The following is a 27258-nucleotide window of genomic DNA, read 5'->3' as shown; positions in this document are numbered from 1 at the left end:
TGTTAACTTTACTTTTCTAGCTAATTTACATACACCGAATAAATATAGTATCTGAGATTTGTGTTACATGGGAGAAGTCTTTTTAACATGTCATTTAAATGCAGAAGCTCAACTTTAAATGTCAAGCTATATGTAATAAACTGACTTTTAAACAATATACAAGTTTGTGCAGATCACCCTCCTGGTCGGAACTACATATTCTAATTAATAATCAGTGTATATGCCAAGCCGCATAACCTGTTTTAAAATGTCGTCACACTGCCCTTTAACCTGTTGCACGACTGACAACAGCATCCAGTAACTATCCCAGTGCTCACAGTTCCTGAACCACCGCACAGAGTACAGCTGTATCGCTATATGTGTCATACTGTGCTATACTGTGGGGCGGGCGGCTCCTCCTGCTTCCTGTGCCGTGCAGTGTTGTGTGTGAGCGCTCTGTTCGGCCCCCGTGTGGTGTTTCATGTCCTCGTCTCCTCACCTCGCCCCTCTGCTCGGGGTTTCCCCGGGTCCTCTCCTCCTCCACCGAGACCCTCCGCCCCGAGCATGGAGCCCCCGGGACAAATGCAGCTACCTGGGCCTTTCCCACGGCAACCTGCGCGTCCATTACAAAGGTCAGCGCCTGCGGCGGGTGGGGGTAGGGGGCTGGTGGGTGGAGGTAAATAAAAAATAGATTAGCATGGCAGCAGGGTGTATAGCAGCAAATCGAGGTTGCGAGGGTTTGTGGGAGGTACAGTAGAGGTAAATTGGTTGACAGAAAGGGTAAATAAAATGGAAGGAGCAGGGAGGGCCACTGGCTAAGGGGTAAATGCATGCAAGTCCCCATTACTTTTATTGCAAAATGACAAATCTCCTCTCCTTTATTTAGTATTAGGAATTGTTACTTGTTTAGCCATATGTGAGTACTTTAAAACTTAACGCACTAGCTGATGTAGCTGTTAATACTTATATAGAATACACTGCAGAAGTTAGGGTGCCCACTTTCTTCCTTATCTTGGGGGATATTACTCATCTGCCTTTTTGCACTACTCCATAACTGAGGCACAAGTAATCTATCTGTAAGATTTTTAACGTACAAACACACATAGGCATGTTATATCTTTAAGCTTCTAACTTTTAGAATAATCATATTTCTAGCTGCATTCATGATATATATATATATATATATATATATATATATATATATATATTTATATATTTATTATAGAGTCATATGTTATCACACTTTGGATAATTTGACAGGTTATGGTATACACAAAATGCACTAAGGGGTCTGCACAAATTTACGCTGGCTTTACAAATTTCTCCGGTTCCTCCAGTTCCTAGGATATTCTGTGCACCTAATTCACTAAAGAATAGATAGATGCATGAAGCAATTGCATATAGTAACATAGAACTGATGTAGTGTCAGGTAAGGATAATGAGTTTGAAGAGCCCCCTTTGTAAATGTATCAAAGTGTGTGGGAAAGTTAGTCTGTTTATCCCTCACCATTCTGATGTCCTCTGGATACTAGTTTTACCGAACTGTAACACCCATTAGAGAGGCAAGAAGATTTATTAGCTCTAGAAAATCCTTGATATATGAGGGCACATGAACAAAGTGTAAACAAACTAATGCAAGTGCAAAAGAAAAAGGCTGGGGATTGCATGCACTCTCAACGTAAATACTGGCCAAATAGCTTTGGATGAAAGAGAATAGCTGTTATAATAAACACAGATCCCTGCAGCCACAGAGTATTTAGTAGAGCTTAGAACTCATTCAGTTATCAGTTGCTCCACTTTTTTTTGGGGGGGGGGGCTGATTCCTCATATAAGAGGTAAGGAAAATGTGTAGACATCTTAGGGAATTGTGGATTTTTCTTCATAAATGGAAAGAGTCGACAGCTGCATTCATTACTTTTGGGAATTCAGAACCTGGCCACCAGGAGGAGGCAAAGACACCCCAGCCAAAGGCTTAAATACCCCTCCCACTTCCCTCATCCCCCAGTCATCCTTTGTCTTTCGTCCCAGGAGGTTGGAGGTTGGCAGAGAAGTGTAGTTTTCAATAGTCTCTTATGGAGTAGTCCTTTTAGCCTCTCAGTGAGAGCTTGGGTGAAAGTCCGGAGATGCATGGAGAGTCTTTCTGCGAAACCATCCGTACTCATATTAACAGCTCCACAAGCAGTCTGCGTTGACGAGTTTCACTGCCTGCTTTTTTTTCTCAAGTCCATGGCAGAAGCGACTACTATCTGTCACACTTGAAGGGCCGTGTTCCTGTTCCACAGCGTAGATTCATTTTACTTTTATCATGGATGCATTGTAATTTCACCTGTTTAACCTTTCGGGGGTAATTTTAACATAGGGTCTCAGTGAGGCTCCTTTTTGTATCTAGGAATCAAGGGATACTTAATATCTCCTGTTTGTTATGTGATTCTGTCTGCTACTGTGTAGTGTTGCTTCAGCTCATGGTTATTTTGGAACATAACGGCCTATGTCTAGTGATGCTGCCTTTTCGGTTGGGCGCGCTTTTGCATGGACTGCATGGTTTACCTTGTGAATCTATTTCCGCTTTTCTGACCGCGGGGCAATGGAGAAATCCTGGTCCGCTGGTGTCTGGTTCTCTGGAGGTGGCAGTGTCCCAGTTATGGAGGATTCTTGGCGACGGATGTCTCTGATTCAGACTCTACTTCTTGCGAAGAATATGAATTAGCTCGGGTGATACATGCCCATCAGTTATGTTCCAAATGCCGTTTTAGTGTGCTCTGTTCCTCGGGATCGGGGAATCGGGTGCCCACTGAGCCATCCGCCTCTGGGGATTCTATTTCTCACGAGACGAGTTCCCTACCACCAACTCTTACTATGCATTCAGGTAACCCAAACACTACTTATCTTTTCTAGGGAGTGTGGCCTGTTCCCACCGGAGGTTATGACACGGTTCTGCATGGCCATATCTTTGGCGCTGGCGCATCTGGACCTCCCGGGAGTGTGCTTATATTGTCCGTGTTTCGTTAACCGGGGCTCGTCAGGCATGGGATAGTCTAGTCTAGTTCAGCCTTCCGGGGGAGCAACTACCTCAGGGGGTCAACTTTCGGGGCCGATGTTTCCTTTGGTTCCGGCGGAGGTATGTTGCACCCTTCATTATAGACTGGCACGCCTTCATGTTCTATTAAGACACGTTTTTCGCATTGCTGGAGGATCCCACTCTTCATTGGTCTGGGGATTCTCAGTCTTACTCTTCGACTGGCTTGCATACATAGATATAAGGGAATGAAGTAATCTGGGGTGAATATTAAACGTAAAAGCGCAAACTTTTATCCTATAAAGCCACTCTAAAATAAATACCTCCTTCCAAGTTATTATATACAAATGAATACTTAGAACCTAGACTAGACAGCGCTCAAAGCTATAGGATTATAATGGAATTGTAACAATTAAGTAGTTGATATTAAACTACACTTATTGCCTTTAAGATCTTGAAAAAGCCCTATATACAGGGTGAAATGTGTAGAAAGCCAACAGAGAGTGACTGGAGTTGAGGAACTAGGGTATATACCCCCAGAGGATCCGTGTCTGCCAGAAAATAACTTCCCAAAGACGTCTTCGTACTACTAGTACTAAAGTGCAGGACTTCAGGGAACTAACAGACAGCGGTGAGGGAGGTTTAAACTTTAAATTGTTAATACTTGCGCAAGTGTACCTGAGCATATACGACACACGAAGAACAACTTTGACGTAATCAGACGTCAGACCAAGGAAATCGTTACTGCTTGTGCGGGTAAAGATCAGCGTCAACTAACAAGAAGGAGAAATAACACAGAGAAGCCGAATTTCAGAAAAACAGGAGAGAAAAAAACTTCTAAGAGAAGGTCCGGTAAGACATTTAATGAATGAACCTTGGGAATAACATCTATCAGATTTATAATAATATCTGAGATAAGAACCCCTCTGTGAGAAATCGAAGGACTGTCTAAAGTCAAGGGGATTCATTTCTAAGACTGTGTACAAATTCAAATTATGATCCAATAAGGACTGTATCACACACAAGCAAGGTTGCAAAACTGATCACGCGAAATCTTCAGTTTAGACAGAATTTTTATATGAAACTTGTTAACTCTTAGGAACTCGCATATATAGGGTTTTATGATCGTTTGATTTTTATTCTTATTCTGAAAGTTTGGGAAGTGATATCACCCAACTAATAACAGTGCACTTAATATATAGTATACTATTTTTTGAGATTTTTACATTCATCAGGCGGATACACCAGAGTTGCAACTCTAATTTCATTTAACTGTTTACCTGTTTCTTATTAGAATAAATGTATTTTTAAACTTAAAGATTTATGTATACTCATGTTATTATATTTTCTGTGGCAAAAGTTTTTAAATAAAGAAACAAGGGTGGAGGTGGCAATAACTTAGAACAATGGATCTTGCGCACTACATCTGGTTGTTATACACATAGTCAGGTGTTTAATGCTAACAATGACAATCTATCATACCTTACAGTTGTACACACTCATCTTTCTGAGTTCCCATGTCTAAACAGGTCCAGAGTGTTAACTCGGCGTTCGCTTCAAAGTGTCCCTGTAGAAAATTGTCTAGTGTAACTGTTCGCCTATAGTGCTACCTTACTGGCTCTTGCAGACAAAGATCTTAAACACCCTATTAGATCCCTGAAGTAAGAGTGAAACCGAATATTTTTTATATTTTACGTAAACAAATGTAAGTGTTTAATGATAGTGTGCGTTAATGATGAATACAAGTTGAACAACAACAGTTGGGGGTTCAGGACGCAAAGAAGCAAATAGTAGCTATATGCTCAAAGTGACGTTGTGCTCATGGTAACAATGAAACATTCTATTAGTGTGCGTAAATGATGAATACAAATTTATCAACAACAGTTGGGGGTAAGGGGCGTAACAAAGCAAATATTCTCAAAGTGATGTTGTGCTCATAGTAACATTAATACATTCATAAGAACAATCAAAAGAATAATACGGTTGGAAAAGATGATTTTATTATAATAATTAAAGAGACATAGGTAGAAGCCTACAATATAAATATATTTGAAATATATAAGGAATAAACACCGGTGTTTAAAAAATTACTGTAAAAACTTAACTAATAGATACAATAGCTAATATTCGTTGGTTGAGTAAAGATTCAAAATAGGTTCAGATAATGGGAAAATTTTTAAAAAATAAATAAAAAATATAAAATAAAAATGAAAGTAGAAAATGAAAAAAATTTTTGGACAAAAATAATTTGGCAAAAAAAAAAAAAAAAAAATATATATATATATATATATATATATATATATATATATATATATATATATATATATATATATATAGATATTAAAATACTAAAAAGTTGGAGTATCGGCTAAAAATTGTAGCAGCTGTTATAGTTTAATTGCAGAATGGGTCGATAGTTACACCTTGTATATACAATATTTTATAAATTGTTGCAAACACAGTCCAATCTTGCAGTTCATAGGATAGGAAAGTCTATTCGATAATATAATGGATAAATAATAAGTAAGGAATCCTCCTGGGTAATAGTGTACACCACGGTATCTAAGGCAATCATTTATCCGGTTCGTATGTTCGAAACCTACGGGTGCCTTACCGTGTACGGGAGAGCTCACTTAATACAGTCACCGTGTTCTTGGAACTGTCAGGTCTTTAGGGAGCCAATCCCTGCCGCTCCTCCTTGGGGCACGTGAATTCGAATTACCTTGTTTGAGAAAAAGGATAGCCCGATGGCTTCAGTACTCCTACCGCTCACTCGGAAAGAAGATTCCACCTCTGCCTGCTCCTGCAGTGCTTCTGGCTTCCGACGAAGGCGGTTCTGGGAGTCCTTCAGTTCACGCTTACTGGCCAGTGAATGCTAGACTATTACGCATTAACTGGCCAGTAAGCGTGAACTGAAGGACTCCCAGAACCGCCTTCGTCAGAAGCCAGAAGCACTGCAGGGTGGCTGTATTAAGTGAGCTCTCCCGTACACGGTAAGGCACCTGTAGATTTCGAACTTACGAACCGGGTAAGTGATTGCCTTAGATACCGTGGTGTACACTATTACCCAGGAGGATTCCTTACTTATTATTTATCCATTACATTATCAAATAGACTTTCCTATCCTATGAACTGCAAGATTGGACTGTGTTTGCATCAATTTATAAAACATTGTATACACAAGCTGTAACTATTGACCCATTCTGCAATTAAACTATTACAGCTGCTACAATTTTTGGTCGATACTCCAACTTTTTAGTATTTTTTAATATCTTTTTTTTTTTTTTTAAATATATTTTTATATTTTTGCCAAATTATTTTTGTCCCCATTATCTGATCCTATTTTGAATCTTTACTCAACCAACGAATATTAGTTATTGTATCTATTAGTTAAGTTTTTAAAGTAATTTTTTTAAACACCAGTGTTTATTCCTTATATATTTCAAATATATTTATATTGTAGGCTTCTACCTATGTCTCTTTTTAATTATTATAATAAATTCATCTTTTCCAACCGAATGTATTAATGTTACTATGAGCACAACGTCACTTTGAGAATATTTGCTTTGTTACGCCCCCTTACCTCCCAACTGTTGTTGATAAATTTGTATTCATCATTTACGCACACTAATAGAATGTTTCATTGTTACCATGAGCACAACGTCACTTTGAGCATATAGCTACTATTTGCTTCTTTGCGTCCTGATCCCCCAACTGTTGTTGTTCAACTTGTATTAATCATTAACGCACACTATCATTATACACTTAAGGTGCCACCTCCACCCCTGTTTCTTTGTTTTACCATATATTGTTGCATTTATTGTGAGGAATGCAATTAGTGAGGTAGGCTATTCTGTTTTATAACATTCACTTACACCATTTTTTCTTTGGCAAAAGTTTTTAACTAAGGATGAAGTAATCTGCTTATAGTCTTTGTTATTTGTGTATCATTTTCCAGTTCCGAACTTGGAAGTCTCGGATCCCTTTTGGGCTGGTCCTGTGACTCTGTCCGTTCTTCCTGGGCGATAATCTATGGGTTGCCTCATCTTTTATTTTCATCCGGTGAGGATGATTTTTATGGTCTAAAGCTCATGTTGTGGTGTGATGTTTCCTTAGGGAACTTTCTTCTCTGGAATTGATACTCGAGATTTTGTTGTCGTACTGTTTACAAAAGTCTGTCTGACGGTTCTTTATCCCTCCATCGGGGGAGACTCTAGGTGGCCTTGACAGTGCTGGAGACTTTGGTTTCAGGCTGGTGCTGAGTGGGTACAAATACTTCTGTTTTTGAGGCCTAGTTCAGGCATGTGGCGCCTTTTTATGTCCGGTGAGGGTGCCTAGTGATCACAATATAATTTGTATTATTTTCTTGTTTTATTTTACAAGCTTCAACTAGCATCCTGAGCGGACTTTAGGGTCTGTGGTTGTTTAGGGGCATGGGGAATTGGTTCAGTCCTCATTCGCCTTTCAATTTAGTGGGCCGGGACTCTGTTGAGATCCGCGGCGACTTGCTCAGTAGTTTCAGATTTTTCGGGACCTAGAGTGTTCCTTCCAGTTGTGGGTTGGAGGATTTAGGTCCTTCATACCGCCGTTTTTACAGTTTTGCATTTTATGGTCTCTGGAAGTGTCCTCTTAGGACTTGTTCCTTTTAGAAGTTCTCTTCCTTTGGCTCAAGACTTTCTGGACTTCGTCCGGTTTTTCTGGCGGCTTTGGCTGCTTATTTAGGAAGTGAAGGCCGTGAGGCTCTGTCTTCCTTCGGGAGTTAGTCGACTCCATATCAGGGGCGATAGGACGTGTTGTCTTTTTCCAAGCTTTTTGCTTAGGGGGTGTTCTTCTGCCTGGGTTTGGGATGCTTTGCATTCTTCTCCCTTGGGTGTGGCCCTCTGGAACGTTAATCTGAAAGGATTATGGAGACTAGCCTTTCTTCTACTCTCTTTTGGGTGACTGTTCTCATTTTCATTTCCCTTAGTGTTGTCCTTGGGGCCTTTGGGCTTCGCGGCCTAGTACCTTGCTGGAGGGGTGTTGACCTCCGGCTAAGGGTGTTATCTTCCCTTTGGGCTGGGAATTGTGAGTGAGTCCTGTACACGTTCTCCGTGTTTCCCGGTTCTCATCCCCTCTGAGGTCTGATTGCTTCAGACGGGGTATCTTGTGTTTCCTGAGGGTGTTGTTCGTTCTAGGATGATCCAGGGTTCTTGTCTTGGATCCTTCTTGGATGTCTGGAGACTTTTGATCCTATGTACTTGTTCGGGACGACCCAGTTTTTTTTTTCTTCAGGGACCCTATGTTGCGAGATAGGGGCTAGCTCATTGGGCTTGCAAGCAGGAAGGCCAGAGTTCACATCCACCTTCGGGTACTGCTTATAAACTTTAAGGCTTGACTTGTCCTTTGGACGGACTGTGCTCCTCTATGGGAGTTTTTTCTCTGTTGGGTTAACAGTGGTGTCTGGATGATTTTTCATTCAGTCTGGTTTTTTTTTATATAATTGTTATTGAGGTCAAATTCATAATACAACATACATGTGATATATCAGAAGATGTATGAATACAGAAAGCAAAAATCATAACCTGCATATTGTTGAAAATATACAGTCGTAACTGTAGCATCACAGAAAAATGTAAATATGTGTAAAAGAACCTCAACTTCTGTTTTACGTTTTTTGTTGCTTTGAAACATTTTAAAAATATATAACTTATTTCTTTCTAATGACACGGTGAGCCCACGGATCATCATCAATTACTGTTGGGAATATCACTCCTGGTCAGCAGGAGGAGGCAAAGAGCACCACAGCAAAGCTGTTAGATATCACTCCCCTACCCACAATCCCCCAGTCATTCTCTTTGCCTGTAGTGCAAGGAGGAGGTGAAGTTTAGGTGTGTGTGATGAGAAGTATTCTTCAATCAAGATTTTATTATTTTTTTAGCAGAGTAAGCTTACTCTGTTCTTTTCTGGGGTCTAGCCTAGTCCACATCAGTCTCTTCAGTAGGGCAGTGGTGGCTTTTGAGCACTTGAGAACTTGTGAGGTACAGTCCTCACTGCATTTTCTCAAGAATCTGCTGTCCTAACTAGAAAACCTGAGTAGGTTTACTTAGTTTTTCTCTCCACAGGTTCATGTGAGGTGCTGCACCCTCTCAAACCAGGTGAGCTGTCCTGCTGCCGGACAGCACTTTCAAGTAAGTGCAATTTTAATTTTCTTTTGCTAGGAGATTGCTGGCACTTGTTACAGCTAAAAGCTGTCTTATTTAATATGGGACTTTATTAAACCTTGATGTTTGGGCATTAAGACTGTGAGGTGATTTATGGTGGCTCAGTGTGTTATAGTAGTTTTTATACTTTAACTTTTGGTCATAGAGATTACTGTTGTAAGCCTTTTTTTCGGCAGTTAGGGCTCTGTAACTGCTCTGTATTTGAAAATGAGCTGCAGGACAGGTAGGCACTTCAGTAAAGCTACTGAGGTGTATAGGTAGCCTGAGGTCTATTTGGTTTGTTGTGCTAACACACATTTCTATTTAAAGACACAGTACACATTTATTTTTTATTTTCAAATAAAGAATTTTTACACTTTATCCTTATTTATTACATAAGATGGATCAAGAGGCTTTTCAAACCATTATCTCAGGCAAAGTTGCTGCTTTTCAGATATCTTTTGATGCTCAGGTGGAACCCCCAGTTCCTTTTTGTTCCTCATGCATTGAGAGAACTTTAAGTTATAGAGATAACAGATATGCCGCAGCTTTCTCCTCAAGGGTCCCAGCTTTTTCAGTATCCACATACAGTGCCCTGCGTTTCCTCTTGCAATCCTGTAGGATTTTCTCTACAAGACATTGCTTCCCAGGTATCCCTTGCTGTATCTGAGGCATTGTCAGCTTTACCCTTGTTGCAGGGAAGGTGTAAAAGGAAATTTAAGGAAACGGTTAGTAAGGTTTCTGATCAAGTTCTGGCTATCCAGAGTGTCCCTTCCCATAAGCCTGAGGAAGAAGACGTGCCGGTAGCATCTGAGGGGGAAATCTTAGATTGAGAAAGTGTAATTCCTTCTTCTGATGCTGAAGTGGTATCCTTTAGATTTAAGCTAGAACACCTTTGCTTATAACTTAAGGAGGTTGTGGCTACTTTGGACGACTCCGACACAACTATCATAGTCCATCCTAAAAAGTCTAGTAAATTGAACAAATACTTTGATGCTCCCTCTGCGGTGGAGGTTTTTCCGGTTCCTGACCGTGCTGCAGAGATTATTGCTTGAGAATGGGAAAGACCTAGTTTTCCCTTTTCTCCATCTCCTATTTTTAAGAAGATGTTTCCTATAGCGGATTCTATTAAGGAGTCGTGGCAGACAGTTCCTAAGGTAGAAGGAGTGATCTCCACTTTGGCCAAGAGGACTACTATTCCCATAGTGGATAGTTGTTCTTTTAAAGATCCAATGGATAAAAAATTTGGAGGCTTTACTAAAAAAGATGTATGTCCACCAGGGTCTACAATGGCAACCTACGGTGTGTATCGCCACTGTTACCAGCGCTGCAGCTTACTGGTTTTATGTGTTGTCTGAATCTCTTCAGACGGATACCCTTCTTGATGAGATCCAGGACAGGATTAAGGCTCTCAAGGTAGCCAATTCCTTCATTACAGATGCTTCCTTACAGGTTATTAAACTGGGAGCCAAAATTTCTGGTTTTGCGGTCCTAGCCCGCAGGGCCTTGTGGTTGAAGTCCTGGTCTGAGGATGTTTCATCTTAATCTAAGCTCATGGCTATTCCTTACAAGGGTAAGGCCTTGTTTGGAACTGGTTTGGCGGAAATTATCACAGATATTACTGGAGGATAGGGTTCTTTTCTTCCTCAAGATAAAAAGAGTAAGCAGAAGGGACGTCGGAGTAATTTTCGTTATTTTCGTAACTTTAAAGGCAAGTCTTCCTCCCCTTCCTCCAAGCAAGATCAAGCCAAGCCTTCCTGGAAGCCCAACCAGTCCTGGAATAAGGGAAAGCAATCTAAAAAGCCTTCAGCTGATTCCAAGTCGGCATGAAGAGTTGGCCCCCGATCCGGGAGCAGATCTTGTAGGGGGCAGTCTCTCTTTTTTTTCCCAGGCTTGGATAAGAGATGTACCAGATCCTTGGGTGGTGGACATTGTCTCCCCGGGATACAAAATAGACTTCAAATCTTTTCCTCCCAGAGGCAGGTTTCTCCTCTCCAGATTATCTGTAGACCAGATTAAAAGATTTACATTGTTTCAAGGACCTTGCCGCCCTGGGGGTAATAGTTCCAGTTCCCTTTCAGGAAAGAGGTCTGGGATTTTACTGGAATCTGTTCGTAGTTCCCAAAAAGGAGGCAACTTTTCGACCAATCCTACATTTTAAAATGTTTAAACAAGTTTCTCAGAGTCCCATCCTTCCAGATATATGCTCCATTCTTCCCTTAGTACAAGAGGGTCAGTTCATAACAACCATAGACCTAAAGGATGCATACCTTCATGTTCCCATTCACAGGGACCATCACAAGTTTCTGAGATTCGCATTTTTCACAATCATTTCCAGTTTTCCAGTTCGTGGCCCTTCCATCCGGCCTTGCCACAGCTCCCCGAATTTTTTCATTGGTTCTGGGCGCTTTTTTAGCTGTGCTTTGTTTTCGGGGCATTGCAGTCGCACCTTATCTGGACGACATTCTGGTTCAGACGCCATCTTTTCAACAAGCAATCTCATACGGAGATCTTGTTGTCTTTTCTTCGATCCAACGGATGGAGGGTGAATCGGGAAAAAAGTTCTCTGGTTCCAGCTACATGGGTCATATTTTTGGGGACCATAATTGACTCCCTGTTAATGAAGATTTTTCTGACGGAGGTCAGAAAAAGATTTTCAACTCTTGTCTTCAGTCCACTCCACGGCCGTCAGTGGCTCAATGTATGGGGGTAAGCGGTCTGATGGGGGCTTCCATGGACATTATTCCGTTTGCTCGGTTCCATCTCAGACCTCTGCCGTTATGCATGCTCAGACAATGGAACAGGGACTATACGGACCTGTCTCCGAGTGTAGATCTAGATCAGGCGTCAATAGACTCTCTTCCATGGTGGCTTTCTCAGGATCATCTCTCCCAAGGTACTTGCTTCCGCAGACCCTCCTGAGTGATTTTGACCACGGATGCCAGCCTTCTAGGTTGGGGAGCAGTATGGGGCTTGTTTAAAGGCTCAGGGCTTATGGACCCAGGAGGAGTCAGTCCTGCCCATAAACCTCTTGGAGCTGAGGGCAATCTTCAATGCTCTTCTGGCCTTGCCTCAGTTAGCTTTAGCCCGGTTTATCAGATTCCAGTCAGACAACATAACCTCGGTTGCCTACATCAACCACCAAGGGGGAACTTGGAGTTCCTTGGCCATGACAGAGGTGGGCCGAATTATTCAGTGAGCGGAGACCCACAACTGCTGTCTTTCTGCGATCCACATCCCAGGAGTGGACAATTGGGAAGCGGATTTTCTGAGCAGACAGACTTTTCATCCCGGGGAGTGGGAACTTCATTCGGATGTGTTTTCCAGCTTGACCCTCAAGTGGAGTCAGCCGGAGTTGGCTTCTCGTCAGAATGCCAATCTTCCGAGATATGACTCGAGGTTAAGAGATCTACAGGCACTTCTGATCGATGCTCTGGCAGTTCCTTGGAACTTCAGTCTAGCATACTTGTTTCCTTTGTTCGCTCTTTTTCCAAGAGTTATTGCTCGAATCAAGCAGGAGAGGGCGTCTGTAATTCTCATAGCCCTGGCGTGGCCTCGCAGGATTTGGTATGCAGACCTAGTGGAAATGTCATCCTTTCCACCTTGGAGACTGCCTCCGTGGAAGGACCTTCTACTTCAGGGTCCGTTCATTCAAATCTCGTTTCTCTGAAGCTGACTGCTTGGAGATTGAACGCTTAGTTTTATCTAAGCGTGGATTTTCAGAGTCGTCATTGATACCTTGATTCAGGCTCGTAAGCCTGTTACTCGCAGGATTCACCATAATATCTGGTGTAAATACTTGTATTGGTGTGAATCCAAAGGATACTAGGATTTTGTCCTTTCTCCAGGATGGTCGGGAGAAGGATTTTTCGGCAAGTACTCTAAAGGGTCAGATTTCTGCATTTTCTATTTTGTTACATAAGCACTTGGCGGATGTGCCAGATGTGCAATCGTTTTGTCAGGCCTTGATTAGAATTCGGCCTGTGTTTATACCTGTTACTCCTCCATGGAGTCTTAACCTTGTTCTTAAAGTTTTACAACAGGCTCCGTTTGAGCCTATGCATTCCTTAGATATTAAGATGTTATCTTGGAAAGTTTTTTTTTTTTTGTTGCTATTTCCTCTGCTCAGAGAGTTTCTGAACTCTGCTTTACAGTGTGATTCCCCTTATCTTATATTTCACTCTGATAAGGTGGTTCTGCGTACTAAGTTTGGTTTCCTGCCCAAAGAATATTAATCAGGAAATCGTTGTACCTTCTTTGTGTTTTAATCCTTCTTCTCATAAAGAACACTTGTTGCATAATCTGGATGTTGTGTGAGCACTAAAATTTTATTTGCAGGCAACTTTCGTCAGTCTTCTGCATTGCTTGTTTTTCTGGGAAACGCAAGGGTCAGAAAGCTACAGCTACTTCACTTTCCTCTTGGCTGAAGAGCGTTATTCGCTTGGCATATGAGACTGCTGGACAGCAACCTCCCTGAGAAAATCACAGCTCATTCCACAAGGGCTGTTTTTTCTTCTTGGGCCTTCAAAAATAAAGCTTCGGTGGAACAGATTTGCAAGGCTGCAACTTGGTCATCTTTGCACACTTTTTCCAAATTCTATAAATTCAATACTTTTTGCCTCGGCTGAGGCTTCTTTTGGGAGAAAGGTTCTTCAAGCAGTGGTGCCTTCTGTTTAGGTTCCTGTCTTGTCCCTCCCTTATCACACACAACTTTTGTTCTTCTGGCACCTTTTCACCCTGATATTTCTTCTACTGTTCCTTGTTCCTCGGCAGAAGTGGGAGGAGTATTTAAGTCTTTGGCTGGGGTGTCTTTGCCTCCTCCTGGTGGCCAGGTTCTGAATTCCCAAAAGTAATGAATGCAGCTGTGGACTCTTTCCATCAAAAGAAAAGAAAATTATCAGGTAAACATAATTTGTTTTCCGCTCCATCTAGGCTGCACCCTAATATATAGATATGTTGGCCAAAAATTCAGTAAACCTTTGATGTTTAACTTACTCCTGGTATATGTGATAAATGCAACTTTATCTGTGCTTCCAAGCTGTGTAAAAGATAAAATACAATTTTAACACCCCTATACCTCTTCTTGATCTTCAGTAAGTATAACAATGGCAACAACCAGAGTGCTTCATTTAATAATATAATACAAAGTCCAAGGATGAGCACTCTCCAGATTTAGTAAATGTTTAAAATGTAGCTTACACACAGCATGACGTTTCAATGCCATCCAGATACTTTTATCAAATGCACACACCACTGAGTTCAAAAGAAAAATAAGTTGTTTTAACAGATGCATACCGGTTTATATACGCAATACTATTCTCAACGTGGTAAAACTGTCAGTGTGTCCGCCTCCCAGTCACAGCATGTGCCGTTCCACCTCTGTGAGTATAGACAATGGCCAAAAACACAAACTGCGGTGTCCATGACGTCTCTCATGGTACTCCTACATTGCTCTGGTAACTACGGGATGCGAACAGACCGAGCATAGTTCATAGCATAGTACATAGATAATTAAACCATAAACCATACAAGCACAATTAAACAATTCTATATACACATAAAAATACTGCTTTAAACCTTAAGGATTATGGTAGAAAAAAGCAGCTGCTATGAGGAACAGTTAAAGGGACACTGTATCCAATTTTTTTCTTTCATGATTCAGATAGAGCATGACATTTTAAGCAACTTTCTAATTTACTCCTATTATCAAATTTTCTTTATTCTTTTGGTATCTTTATTTTAAATGCAAGAATTTAAGTTTAGATGCTGGCCCATTTTTGGTGAACAACCTGTGTTGTCCTTGCTGATTGGTGGATAAATTCATCCACCAATAAAAAAGTGCTGTCCAGAGGTCTGAACCCCAAAAAAAGCTTAGATGCCTTCTTTTTCAACTAAAGATAGCAAGAAAACGAAGAAAAATTGATAATAGGAGTAAATTAGAAAGTTGCTTAAAATTGCATGCTCTATCTGAATCACGAAAGAAAAAAATTGGGTTCAGTGTCCCTTTAAATAAACCCTGACAAACGGTCACAAGAAGATTACTCAGAAAAAAGCTATAAAGTCCATCATGGTATTTAATCCTTTAGGTGTAACAGTCACCAAATTGTAAATCCACCGAAGTTGAAGTAATTTCTTAGCACGATCACTCCCTCTTCTCATTAAGGGAACATCGTCTATCAACATAGTATGCAGACATGACAGATTGTGTTTATTTTCCACAAAGTGTCTTGGTCAGATCTACTACTTTTAATGGCCTCTCTGATCGCATAGTGGTGGTTCGCCATTCTGTCACGGAAATAAGTTACTGTTTTACCCACATATACCAAAGAACATGGGCAAATTAGGATGTAGACCATCCATTCACTTGTGCATGTGAGTGTATTTTGATGGGAATGCTGGAAAGAGGTACCTACCAGCATGATATTATACGTGATTCAGTTGCCACACAAAAAGCATCCAACCTTCTTACTGTGTAGCCACATCTCCTTCCAGTAACTGGTAAGGGTCACTCTTAACCAGAGTATGCTTGATATTTCTTGCTCTTCTATGGACCAATCTTGGAGGATTCAACAAAGTCCCAATGTTTGTACAGAACGTTATTTTTCTACCATGATCAGGAAGTTTGAAACAGTGTTTTTATGTGTATATAGAATTTTTTAATTGTGTTTGTATGGTTTGCGGTTTACTTATCTATGTACAACTATGCTCTGTCTGTTTGTGTCTCATAGTTACCAGGGCAATGTGGGAGTGACGTCATGTATTGCCGCCGCAGTCAATACATGACGAAGGTGGGAGACACTGTCCGTTTTACCACGGAGGTGGGACCACACATGCTTTGACTTGGAGGCGGACACACTGCCTGTTTTACAACATTGAGAATAGTATTGTATATATAAATAGGTATGCATATGTAAAAACAACGTCTTTGACTCTTGAACTCCGTTGTGTGTGCATTTGATAAAGGTATCTGGATGGCACCAAAATGTCATGCTATGTGTTGGTGTTAGCTTTTAATTGGATAGTCTCTTTTTAAATCTTCATTATTAATGATAGCAATTACCCTTTTTTTTCCTCAGAAAATAATTTTTGATGTATTTAGCACAGAGTAGTCCATGGGACTCATACCTGTTTTTATTGTTGTGTTGGGGGTATTGAGGGGCTTGGTTACCTCCCAGTTTTGATAAGTGGTGCAAACCTTGCCTGATTTATTTATATTTATTAATAGGACTAGACAACAGTTTCTAGCAGATAATGTGTCATAGCTCCTAGAATGTTACCTATGGCTGCTTTTATTATTTTGCATATCTCTATATCAGTGGCTCCCAACGTGGGCAGTACTGCCACCGGGTGCGGTAGGATTACTGAAGGGTGCACTGATAGCCATGAGAGATGTAAGGGGGTGCTGGGATTACTATATGGGGCACTAATGGGTAAGGAGTTGAGATTTAGTCTAGATGTTGCTTTGTATGTGACATTTTACCACTCTCTGCTTATAAAGGGACAGTCTACAGTAAAATTGTTACTGTTTAAAAAGATTCATAGCGTCTTTACTACCTATTCCCCTGCTTTGCACAACCAACATTTTTATATTAAAATACTTTATAATATTTAAACCTCTACATTTCTGCCTGTTTCTAAGCCACTACAGATAGCATCTTATCACGTGCTTTTTTTATTAGCTTTTCACAACAAGGCACTGCTAGTTCATGTGGGCCATATAGATAACATTTTGCTCACTCCTGTGGAGTTGTGTAGGACATAGCACTAATTGGCTAAAATTCAAGTCAATAGATAATAAATAAAAAAATAGCCATGTGATAAGGGGCTGTCAAGAGACTTGGGTACAAGGTAATAACAGAGGTAAAAAGTATATTAATATAACCATGATGGCTGTGCAAAACTGGTGAATGTGTAGTAAAGGGATTATCTATATTTTTAAACACTAACAATTTTGGAGTAGACTGTCCCTTTAAAGCTTTTCATTTTATGATAATGTAGGTTTATCCTCAATTTATACTTTTTTTTTTTTTTTTTTTGACTGTGACAGACTGTATCCACTTGTACGGAAGGCTTGCATTCTTTGTTTACCAGTGCTGTACATTAGCACATTTTGTTAACATTTACAGCACTGTCAGGAATTGTACTGTGTAGTAGCAGGAAACAAAGCAAATGCCCTGTTGTGCCTGTCTGAGTAGCTCTGCTTATCCGATAGGGAACTACTTTTAATACAAAGACATGTCAAATTTCCCATTTGCAAACTATGTATCCTAAAGGTTTGAACAGAGAGAAGGATTTGACTGTCTTTTTGTGATTGAATGTTGCTAAAACTTCTGTGTATATTATGTATAGAAATTAGATTCCTTAAATAATATTGTGCATATTTGTTGGTAGTGGCTACCAGGTGGCATCTTTCATGTTAAATCACTATTTGTGAGGTGAGGCATGGTCTGGTACGTTTCTACTATATGGGATATTTATGGATACAGATGCTTTAGCACACATTATGGATTAAGATGTTCTAATTGTTTCCCCAACATGAGATGTCTTGCTTTTTATATTCCTTTAAATGCTCTGCCACACTAAGATGCACACCTGACTCAAACTGGGTAAAAACTCAGGTTTAACTCTTTCAACATTTCTATCACTAGTTAATTGTTTACACTGCTGAATCTCTTAACTAAAATACCAAAAACTATTTGAAGATTAAAACAGTAAAGTCAGAATTAAACTTTCATTATTTAGAGTATGCAATTTTAAACAACTTTCCAATATTATCTAATTTGCTTGATTTTCTTGGTAAAATTTTGGTTGAAAAGCATACCTGGGTAGGATCAGGGGGTAGTAATGCCCTACAGGTGCTAGCTGTTTACTGGTGGCTGCACATATATGCCTCTTGTCATTGGTTCACCCAATGTCTTCAGCTAGCTCCCAGGAGTACATTGCTGCTTCTTTAACAAAGGATAATATGAGAATGAAACAAATTTGATAAGTAAGTAAATTGGAAAGTTGTTCAACATAGTGTGTTCTATCTGAATAATGAAAGCAAAATGTTGGGGTTCATGCTGATTAAGTGTTAAAGAAACACTAATCACTAAAAAAATGTATTCAAGTGAAAAATTTGTATGTGACTACAGTGTAATATGAAGATTTTTAAAAATTGTATTAGTTTAAACATAGGAAAAAAATAATCCTGTAAGGGTGTTGCCATGTTGTAACTTAGGTTTCCTTTGAAAAATCATCTTATCTTTTCTCAGGCAACTTAGGGATAAAGTCAAATGAGTTACTAGACTTAGCAAAAAGCAACTATTTACAACATAACAGTGTTAGACTAGTGAAATCTAGGGTGTGCACTTGCCATTCTCTCAGGAGTTAAAGGGACAGTCTACACTAAAATTGTTATTGTTTAAAAAGATAGATAATGCCTTTACTAACCATTCCCCAGCTTTGCACAACCAACATTGTTATATTACTATACTTTATAACCGTTAAACCTCTACATTTCTGCTTGTTTCTAAGCCACTATAGACAGCCTCTTATCACATGCTTTTTTATTTGCTTTTCACAACAGGAGACTGCTAGTTCATGTGGGCTATATAGATAATGTGTTCATGCACGAGGAGTTATTTAAGATTTAGCACAACACAGTACTAAATGCAAGTCAATAGATAATAAATTAAATGTCGTGATCAGGGGACTGTCAAAAGATACTTAGATACAAGGTAATAACATAGGTAAAAAGTATATTAATATAACTGTGTTGGTTATGCAAAACTGGGGAATGGGTAATAAAAGGATTATCTATCTTTCAAAACAATAAAAATTATATTGTAGACTGCCCCTTTAAATAAATAATTAAAGTGTTTTGCTCACAATCTCAGTGTTTACTGTCCCTTTAATTAGTCGGACAATTTATTATGAGATTTTATGATCTTTTCCTGATAATGATTGACCATAACAACTGATAAATATTTTGAGAATGAACAATTAAGTATTAATATAGGGCTTCTGTCTTAAAATACCCTACAAAGCAAATTATCTTCATATTTATATAGGGTCACATTTCAATCAATGTAACAGCAAAGCTTAACAGGAAAGTATATATGAGTTATTGAATTCTCAGTGCTTTTGCTCAAGTTCGACCTCTTTCTTTGGAAATATTTCTACATGACCAAGAACCCCATGAAATACACGTTTATTTTATTGATCAAAAGTGTTAGTTTAGTGAAAATTAAACTCTCATGTTTCAGATAGAGCAGGCAATTTTAAACAACTTTCTATTTTACTTCTATTATCAATTTTTCTAATTTTTCTTGGTATCTTTAGTTGAAAAAGCAAGAATGTTAGCATAGGAGCCAGACCATTTTTGGTTCATAACCTGTGTAGCACTTTCTGATTGGTGTCTAAATGTAGCCACCAATCAGCAAGCGCTACCCAGGTGCTGAACCACAATGTAAGCATTGGAGTCGGACCATTTTTGGTTCAGCACCTGGGTAGCACTTTCTGATTGGTGTCTAAATGTAGCCAACAATCAGCAAGTGCTACCCAGGTGCTGAACCAGAAATGGGCCAGCTCCCTAAGCTTACATTCAAATAAAGATACCAAGAAAACCAAAAACAAAATTATAATGAGACTAAATTAGAAAGTTGCTTAAAATTGCATGCTCTATCTGAATCATGGATGTTTAATTTTGACTAGACTATCCCTTTAACATTATTAAGAAATGCGTGAGAATGAGGAAGAACACAATTTGAAAAGGTTAAAGGGATATGAAACCATATTTTTTTGCTTTCATGATTCAGATAGAGCACTGGTTTTCAAACCTGTCCTCAGGCCTCCCCAACAGGCCAGGTTTTCTGGATTACCTTGGATGAGAGCAGGTAAAATAACCATGTTTACTAATCAGCTGATTGTTACACCTGTGCTCCAGTTCAATTATCTTCAAAATGTGGTCTGTTAGGGAGGACTGAGTACAGGTTTGAAAACTAATGAGAGAGAGCATGCAATTTTAAGCAGCTTATTTACTCCTATTATATTTTTTTCTTTGTTCTCTTGGTATCTTTATTTGAAAAGCAGGAATGTAAGCTTAGGAGCCAGCCCATTTTTTTGTTCAGCGCCTGGGTAACGCTTGTTGATTGGTGTTTAAATGTAGCCACCAATCAGCAAGCGTTACCCAGGTTCTGAACCAAAAAGGGGCCAGCTCCTAAGCTTACATTCCTGCTTTTTCAAATAAAGATATCAAGAAAATGAAGAAAAATTTGTAATAGGAGTAAATTAGAAAGTTGCTTAAAATTCCATGCTCTATCTGAATCATGTACTCTGTGTGTGTGTGTGTGTGTGTGTGTGTATATATATATATATATATATATATATATATATATATATATATATATATATATATATATATATATATATATATATATATATATATATATATATTTTATCCTTTAGGAGTTTTAGTTGTTCCTGAAAGTTATAAAAGTTTATGTGAAATCCAACTCCTCAATCACCTGCTTTATTTCCCCCAGTTGATTAAATCATCCGTAAACATGTGTGTCTAATGCTATTATGAATTAAAGTTTTAGCTGTGAATTGTTTACTCCCATAACTCCATTATTGGGAACCAAAGCTATATATACACTGTGGATCTGATTAGCTGCCCTTCATCCATTTGGGTTACTCACTTGTTAGATTAATATATTTTACTCATATCTTTCTTGTACCTGGCTTGTGTTTTGTCCACCACCAGAATTTCCCAAACCAAACATTTTAGTTCCACTTTTTCTTGAGGCCACAAAAACTATGGCACACATTCTTAGTTTTGCTTTTCTTTTTAAAGACACGATGAGTCCACGGATCATCATCCTTACTTGTGTGATATTGCCTCCTGGTCAGCAGGAGGAGGCAAAGAGCACCACAGCAGAGCTGTTAAATAGCTCCCACTCCAGTCATTCTCTTTGCCTACGTTAGTGATAGGAAGTGGTAAAGTGAGGTGTTAGTTTTAGATTCTTCAATCAAGAGTTTGTTATTTTAAAGTAGTGCCAGAGAGTGCTACTTTGTCCTGGGGTGTAGCCTGGTTCCATATCAGTCTCTACAGTAGAGCTTTGGTGGCTTTAGAGCAATGGGAACTTGTGGGACATAATTCTCACTGCGCTTCCCATATTTGTGCTGCCCTATCTCCTTAAGTCTGAGGTACTTCTTGACTCCGCATTTATTTATTTCTCAGGCCAATGTGAGGGAGAGGACCTCTCAAGCTTGGGAACTGCCTTCCTGCCAGGCAGTGGTTGAGGTAAGTGCGGCCTTTTTCTGGGACTTAAGGAGACTCAGTATGTTTGTGTTCAAACAGCACTATGGAACATAAGGGGTTAACGGTTAAAGCCTTTTTTATGTTAGGACGCTTTTTAACTTTCAAGTGAGAGTTTTTGGGGCAGTGACATATTGCAGGCACTGGGGCTGGAGATAGGTTGCTTTTATTGTTTGAGGAAGGCTCCGGTGGTTTCACTGTATTTTTTTTCTTTTTTCATGGAGAACAAAGACATTGATCTTTAGGTACGCCCACGATGGGCGGGACTTCCTGTTTTTTGCGCGCCTTTCTGTAATGCGCTCTTTTCCTGTCATTTTTGCTACGACATTGAGCTGAGCAAGTTGGTTATCTGTTCTAGAGCGGCATGCAATGTAATGCACTTCAAGTACAGATAAGTTAAGACCATTCCGGAGTTTCCTGGCAGTGTGACTGTTAACGGATCAGCATAGGAGAGGGATCCGGTGTCATTAAACACGGTAGGAGCACCTCAGCAGGCTGCTGGGGTGCAGAGGTGTATTTAATTAGCCTTTTCTTTAAACGCTGGTCTTAAGAATAGGTTCTGATATTTTGCAGAAAAATAGTGAAACCGTTTGTATTTAAAGGTACAGTAACGTTTTTTTATAATTATCCTTGATTGATATTTATCTTTTTTTCTGTTTTTTATTTGAAAATTTGTGATAAAAGATGGACCAAGAGGGTGTACAATATGTTACATGTGCTTTGTGTCTTGATGCAAATGTGGAACGACCAACCCCTTTTCTGTCCTACATGTGTTGAAAGGACTGTGAGTTTTAGGGATAAAATTTTTACTGAGCCAATATCCTCTCAGGCAGATGTTGTCCAAGAGTCTTCTGATGAGGGTCAATTTATGCCGCAACTTTCTCCTCAAGCGTCCCAAAAATTACCGCCCCCACCAGCAGTGCCCTGCACTTCTGCTCTAGCACCTGCTTGAGTTACTTTAAAAGACATAGCGGCGGTTATGTCTTCCACAATTTCTGATACGTTTTCTGCTTTTCCTATGCTTCAAGGCAAGTGCAAGAGGAAAGACAAGCATGTTGTCAGTGAGGTTTCTTATGCCATGGTGGCAGTCTCAGAGGTACCCTCCCAGGGAACTGAGATGGAGGGTATAGAGGTTTTTATCAGATGGCGAGATTTCAGATTCAGAACCTTTGACTGATTCAGAGGTTGTCTCTTTCCGATTTAAACTAGAACACCTCCGTCTGTTACTCAGGGAGGTGTTGATTACATTAGACGACTGTGATTCCACAGTAGTAGTCGCTCCTGTGAAGGCTAGTAAATTGGACAAGTATTTTGAAGTTCCGACTTTCTCAGATGTTTTTCCAGTTCCTAAGGGAGCTTCGGAGATTGTTTCTAAGGAATGGGAGAGACCAGGTATTCCCTTTTCTTCGTCTCCTATTTTCAGGAAAATGTTTCCTATAGCTGACGCTATCAAAGAAACTTGGCAAACGGTTCCTAAGGTGGAAGGGGCTATCTCCACCTTAGCCAAGCGAACTACTATTCCTATTGAGGATAGTTGTGCGTTTAAAGACCCCATGGACAAGAAGTTGGAGGGTCTGCTGAAAAAGATTTATGTTCACCAGGGTCTGCTGTTGCAGCCGGCTGCGTGCTACTGTCACTAGTGCGGCAGCTTATTGGTTTGATGCTCTGTCTGAGTCTCTTAAATCTTTGGAGGAGATCCAAGATAAGATTAAAGCTCTGAAGTTAGCCAATGCTTTTATTACAGATGCTTCTCTGAAAATTACTAAATTAGCAGCTAAGAGTTCACGGTTTTCTATCCTAGCCCGCAGAGCTTTGTGGTTAAAACTTTGGTCTGCGGACGTTTCATCTAAGTCTAAACTTCTAGCTATTCCTTACAAGGGAAAGACCTTGTTTGGACCTGGTCTGAAGGAAATTATCTCTGACATCACGGAGGTGAGGGTCATCTCCTTCCTCAGGATAAGAGAAATAAACAAAAAGGATGACAAAGTAATTTTCGTTCCTTTCGCAATTTCAAGGGCAATTCCTTCTCTTCCTCCTCTAAACAGGAAGGAAACTATTCACAATCTAAGCCTACTTGGAGACCCAACCAGCCTTGGAACAAGGGTAAACAGTCCAAGAAGCCTGCTGCTGACTCCAAAACAGCATGAAGTGCATGCCCCCGATCCGAGACCGGATCTGGTGGGGGGCAGACTTTCTTCGTTCAGGCTTGGGAACGAGATGTTCAGGATCCCTGGGCTGTAGAAATAATGTCCCAGGGATACAAACTGGAGTTCAAAAATTTTCCTCCTCCAGGAAGATTTCTTCTTTCAAGATTATCTGTAAACCAGATAAAGAGAGGCGTTCTTACATTGTGTAAGAGACCTCTCCTCCCTGGGAGTGATTATTCCCATTCCTGTGCAGGAACACGGGCAGGGTTTTTATTCAAATCTATTTATAGTTCCCAAGAAGGAGGGAACTTTCAGACCTATTTTAGACCTCAAGAGTCTGAACAAGTTTCTCAGAGTTCCATCTTTCAAGATGGAAACTATTTGTACCATTCTTCCATTGATTCAGGAGGGTCAATTTATGACGACAGTGGACTTAAAGGATGCATATCTACATGTTCCTATCCACAGAGATCATCACAAGTTCCTGCCTTTCTGGACTGACACTTTCAGTTCATGGCTCTTCCTTTCGGGCTGGCCACGGCACCCAGAATTTTCCCAAAGGTTCTGGGGTCTCTGCTGGCGGTTTTAAGACCGCGGGGCATTGCGGTGGCGCCTTATCTGGATGATATTCTAATCAGGCGCCATCTTGTCAACTAGCAAGGTCCCATACTGACATTGTACTATCCTTCCTGAGGACTCACGGGTGGAAGGTAAATCTGGAAAAGAGTTCATTAATCCCGAAAGCAAGGGTGACTTTCTTGGGAACTGTAATCGATTCTATATCCATGAGACTTTTTCTAACAGAGGTCAGGAAATCAAAGATTCTAGATACCTGTCGAGCCCTTCAGTCCAATCCTTAGCAGTCAGTGGCCCAGTGCATGGAAGTAATCGGACTGATGGTGGCGGAAATGGACATCATCCCGTTTGCTCGGTTTCACCTCAGACCTCTGCAGTTAAACATGCTCAGGCTGTGGAATGGAGATTATGCAGCCTTGTCTCCTCGAATAACCTTGGAGCAGGAGACAAGGGATTCACTTCAATGGTGGTTGTCTTTGGATCATCTATCCCAGGGAACATGCTTTCGCAGACCATCCTGGGTGATTGTGACAACAGATGCCAGCCTTCTAGGGTGGGGAGCTGTCTGGGGTCCTCTAAAGGCTCAGGGAGTGTGGACTCCAGCGGAGTCTGTTCTTCCTATAAACATCCTGGAACTGAGAGCGATCTTCAATGCTCTTCTGGCCTGGCTTCAGTTGGCTTCGGCCCAGTTCATCAGATTCCAGACGGACAACATAACGACAGTGGCTTACATCAATCATCAGGGAGGAACAAGGAGTTCCTTAGCGATGATAGAGGTAGACAAAATAATCCGGTGGGCGGAGGCTCATTCTTGCCATCTGTCAGGGGTGGACAACTGGGAGGCAGACTTTCTGAGCAGGCAGACCTTTCATCCGGGAGAGTGGGAACTTCATCCGGAAGTATTCTCCAACCTGATTCTCAAGTGGGGTCGGCCGGAGTTAGATCTCATGGCATCTCGTCAGAATGCCAAGCTCCCGAGATACGGGTCCAGGTCCAAGGATCCTCAGACAGAACTGATAGATGCTCTAGCAGTTCTTTGGTCCTTCAGCCTAGCATATCTTTTTCCCCCGTTTGCTCTTCTTTCTCGGGTCATTGCTCGAATCAAACAGGAGAAGACATCAGTGATCCTCATTGCTCCTGCGTGGCCTTGCAGGATTTGGTATGCCGATCTGGTGGACATGTCATCCCTGCCACCTTGGAGACTGCCATTGAGAAAGGATCTTCTCATTCAAGGACCCTTCCTTCATACAAATCTAATTTCTCTGAAGCTGACTGCTTAGAGATTGAACGCTTAATTCTGTCCAAGCGGGGTTTTTCTGATTCGGTCATAGAGACCTTGATTCAGGCGGTAAGCTTGCAACTAGAAAGATTTACTATAAGATATGGCGTAAATATCTTTATTGGTGTGTATCCAAGGGCTACTCATAGAGTAGAGTTAGGATTCCCAGAATTTTGTCTTTTCTCCAAGAAGGATTGGAGAAGGGTTTGTCGGCAAGTTCCCTAAAGGGTCAGATCTCTGCCTTATCTATTTTGTTACACAAGCGTCTGGCTGATGTACCAGATGTTTGATCCTTTTGTCAGGCCTTGGTTAGGATCAGGCCTGTGTTCAAACCAGTTACTCCTCCATGGAGTCTGAATTTAGTTCTTAGAGTTCTTCAAGGGGCTCCTTTTGAGCCTATGCATTCCTTAGATATTAAGTTGTTATCTTGGAAAGTTTTATTTCTTGTTGCTATTTCTTCAGCTCGAAGAGTGTCTGAGCTTTCGGCGTTGCAATATAATTCGCCTTACCTTATTTTCCATTCGGATACTGTAGTTTTACGTACTAAACTGGGGTTCCAGCCTAAGATTTTTTCAGACAGGAACATTAATCAGGAGATTGTTGTTCCTTCCTTGTGTCCTAATCCTCCTCCTCAGAAGGAAAGGCTTCTACATAATTTGGACGTAGTTCGTGCTTTGAAGCTTTACTTACAAGCAACTAAAGACTTTCGTCAGTCTTCTTCTCTGTTTGTAATTTTTTTCTGGCAAATGTAAGGGTCAGAAAGCTACGGCTACCTCTTTCTTTTTGGTTGAGGAGTATCATTCGATTTGCATATGACACTGCTGGACAGCAGCCTTCTGAAAGAATTACGGCTCATTCCACTAGGGTGGTTGCTTCCTCATGGGCATTCAGAAATGAAGCTTCTGTGGAACAGATTTGCAAGGCTGCAACTTGGTCTTCTCTTCACACTTTTTCTAAATTTTACAAATTTGATACTTTTGCCTCGGCTGAGGCTTTTTTTGGGAGAAAGGTTCTTCAAGCAGTGGTGCCTTCCATTTAGGTTCCCTGTCTTGTCCCTCCCTTATCATCCGTGTACTCTACCTTTGGTATTGTAATCCCACAAGTAAGGATGATGATCCGTGGACTCATCATGTCTTTAAAAATATATATATTTTTTTATGCTTACCTGATGATTTTGTTTCTTTTTAGACACGATGAGTCCACGGCCCGCGCTGTTCTTTTTAAGACATGGTGTTCTTTTTTGTTAACTTCAGACACCTCTGCACTTTGGCTTTTCCTTTTCCCTTCGTAACTTCTATCGAATGATTGGAGTGGGAGGGAAGGGAGGAGCTATTTAACAGCTCTGCTGTGGTGCTCTTTGCCTCCTCCTGCTGACCAGGAGGCAATATCCCACAAGTAAGGATGATGATCCGTGGACTCATCGTGTCTAAAAAGAAACAAATTTATCAGGTAAGCATAAATTTTCTTTTTTCTTAGAGGCCACAAAAACTAGTGCAGAGAACAGCATGTGGCGCAAGAGCCACCAGTTGGCCACTGGGAAATAAGCAGAGGAAAAATTGACTTGATAGTAACATTTTAGCCCTGATAGAGCTGCTTCAGTTGATTTTAAAATTATTATTTAAGTTTAGAGGCGTGTACACTAGATGTGTGTATATCGCCATTGTTATCCAAACACTTTGGGATATTAGGCAGCTTTTCTTTTTAAATGGGAGACATTGCATATTGCTTATTTTGTAATTCTTATACCTAGGAATACACTCTCTCTTCTTTCAGTATTTTAA

General features: G+C 40.4%; 1 protein-coding gene across 2 annotated transcripts in view; it reads left to right on the top strand.

Moving 5' to 3' along the window:
- The first annotated feature begins 329 nt into the window (after window positions 1-329).
- RANBP9 (RAN binding protein 9) overlaps window positions 330-27258 on the top strand; it is a 365674-nt gene continuing 338745 nt past the window's right edge. The window contains exon 1 of one of the 2 annotated variants that reach the window (XM_053714757.1): window positions 330-611. In XM_053714757.1, the coding sequence (XP_053570732.1) occupies window positions 461-611 (151 nt within the window). In that variant the 5' untranslated portion in view covers window positions 330-460. The remainder of the gene's footprint in view (window positions 612-27258) is intronic. The other variant, XM_053714758.1, reaches the window with a different exon arrangement.

Source organism: Bombina bombina, chromosome 5 (assembly GCF_027579735.1).
Source record: "Bombina bombina isolate aBomBom1 chromosome 5, aBomBom1.pri, whole genome shotgun sequence".
In the NCBI taxonomy this organism is placed as follows: domain Eukaryota; kingdom Metazoa; phylum Chordata; class Amphibia; order Anura; family Bombinatoridae; genus Bombina; species Bombina bombina.
This window is presented reverse-complemented; position numbering and strand designations above follow the sequence as displayed.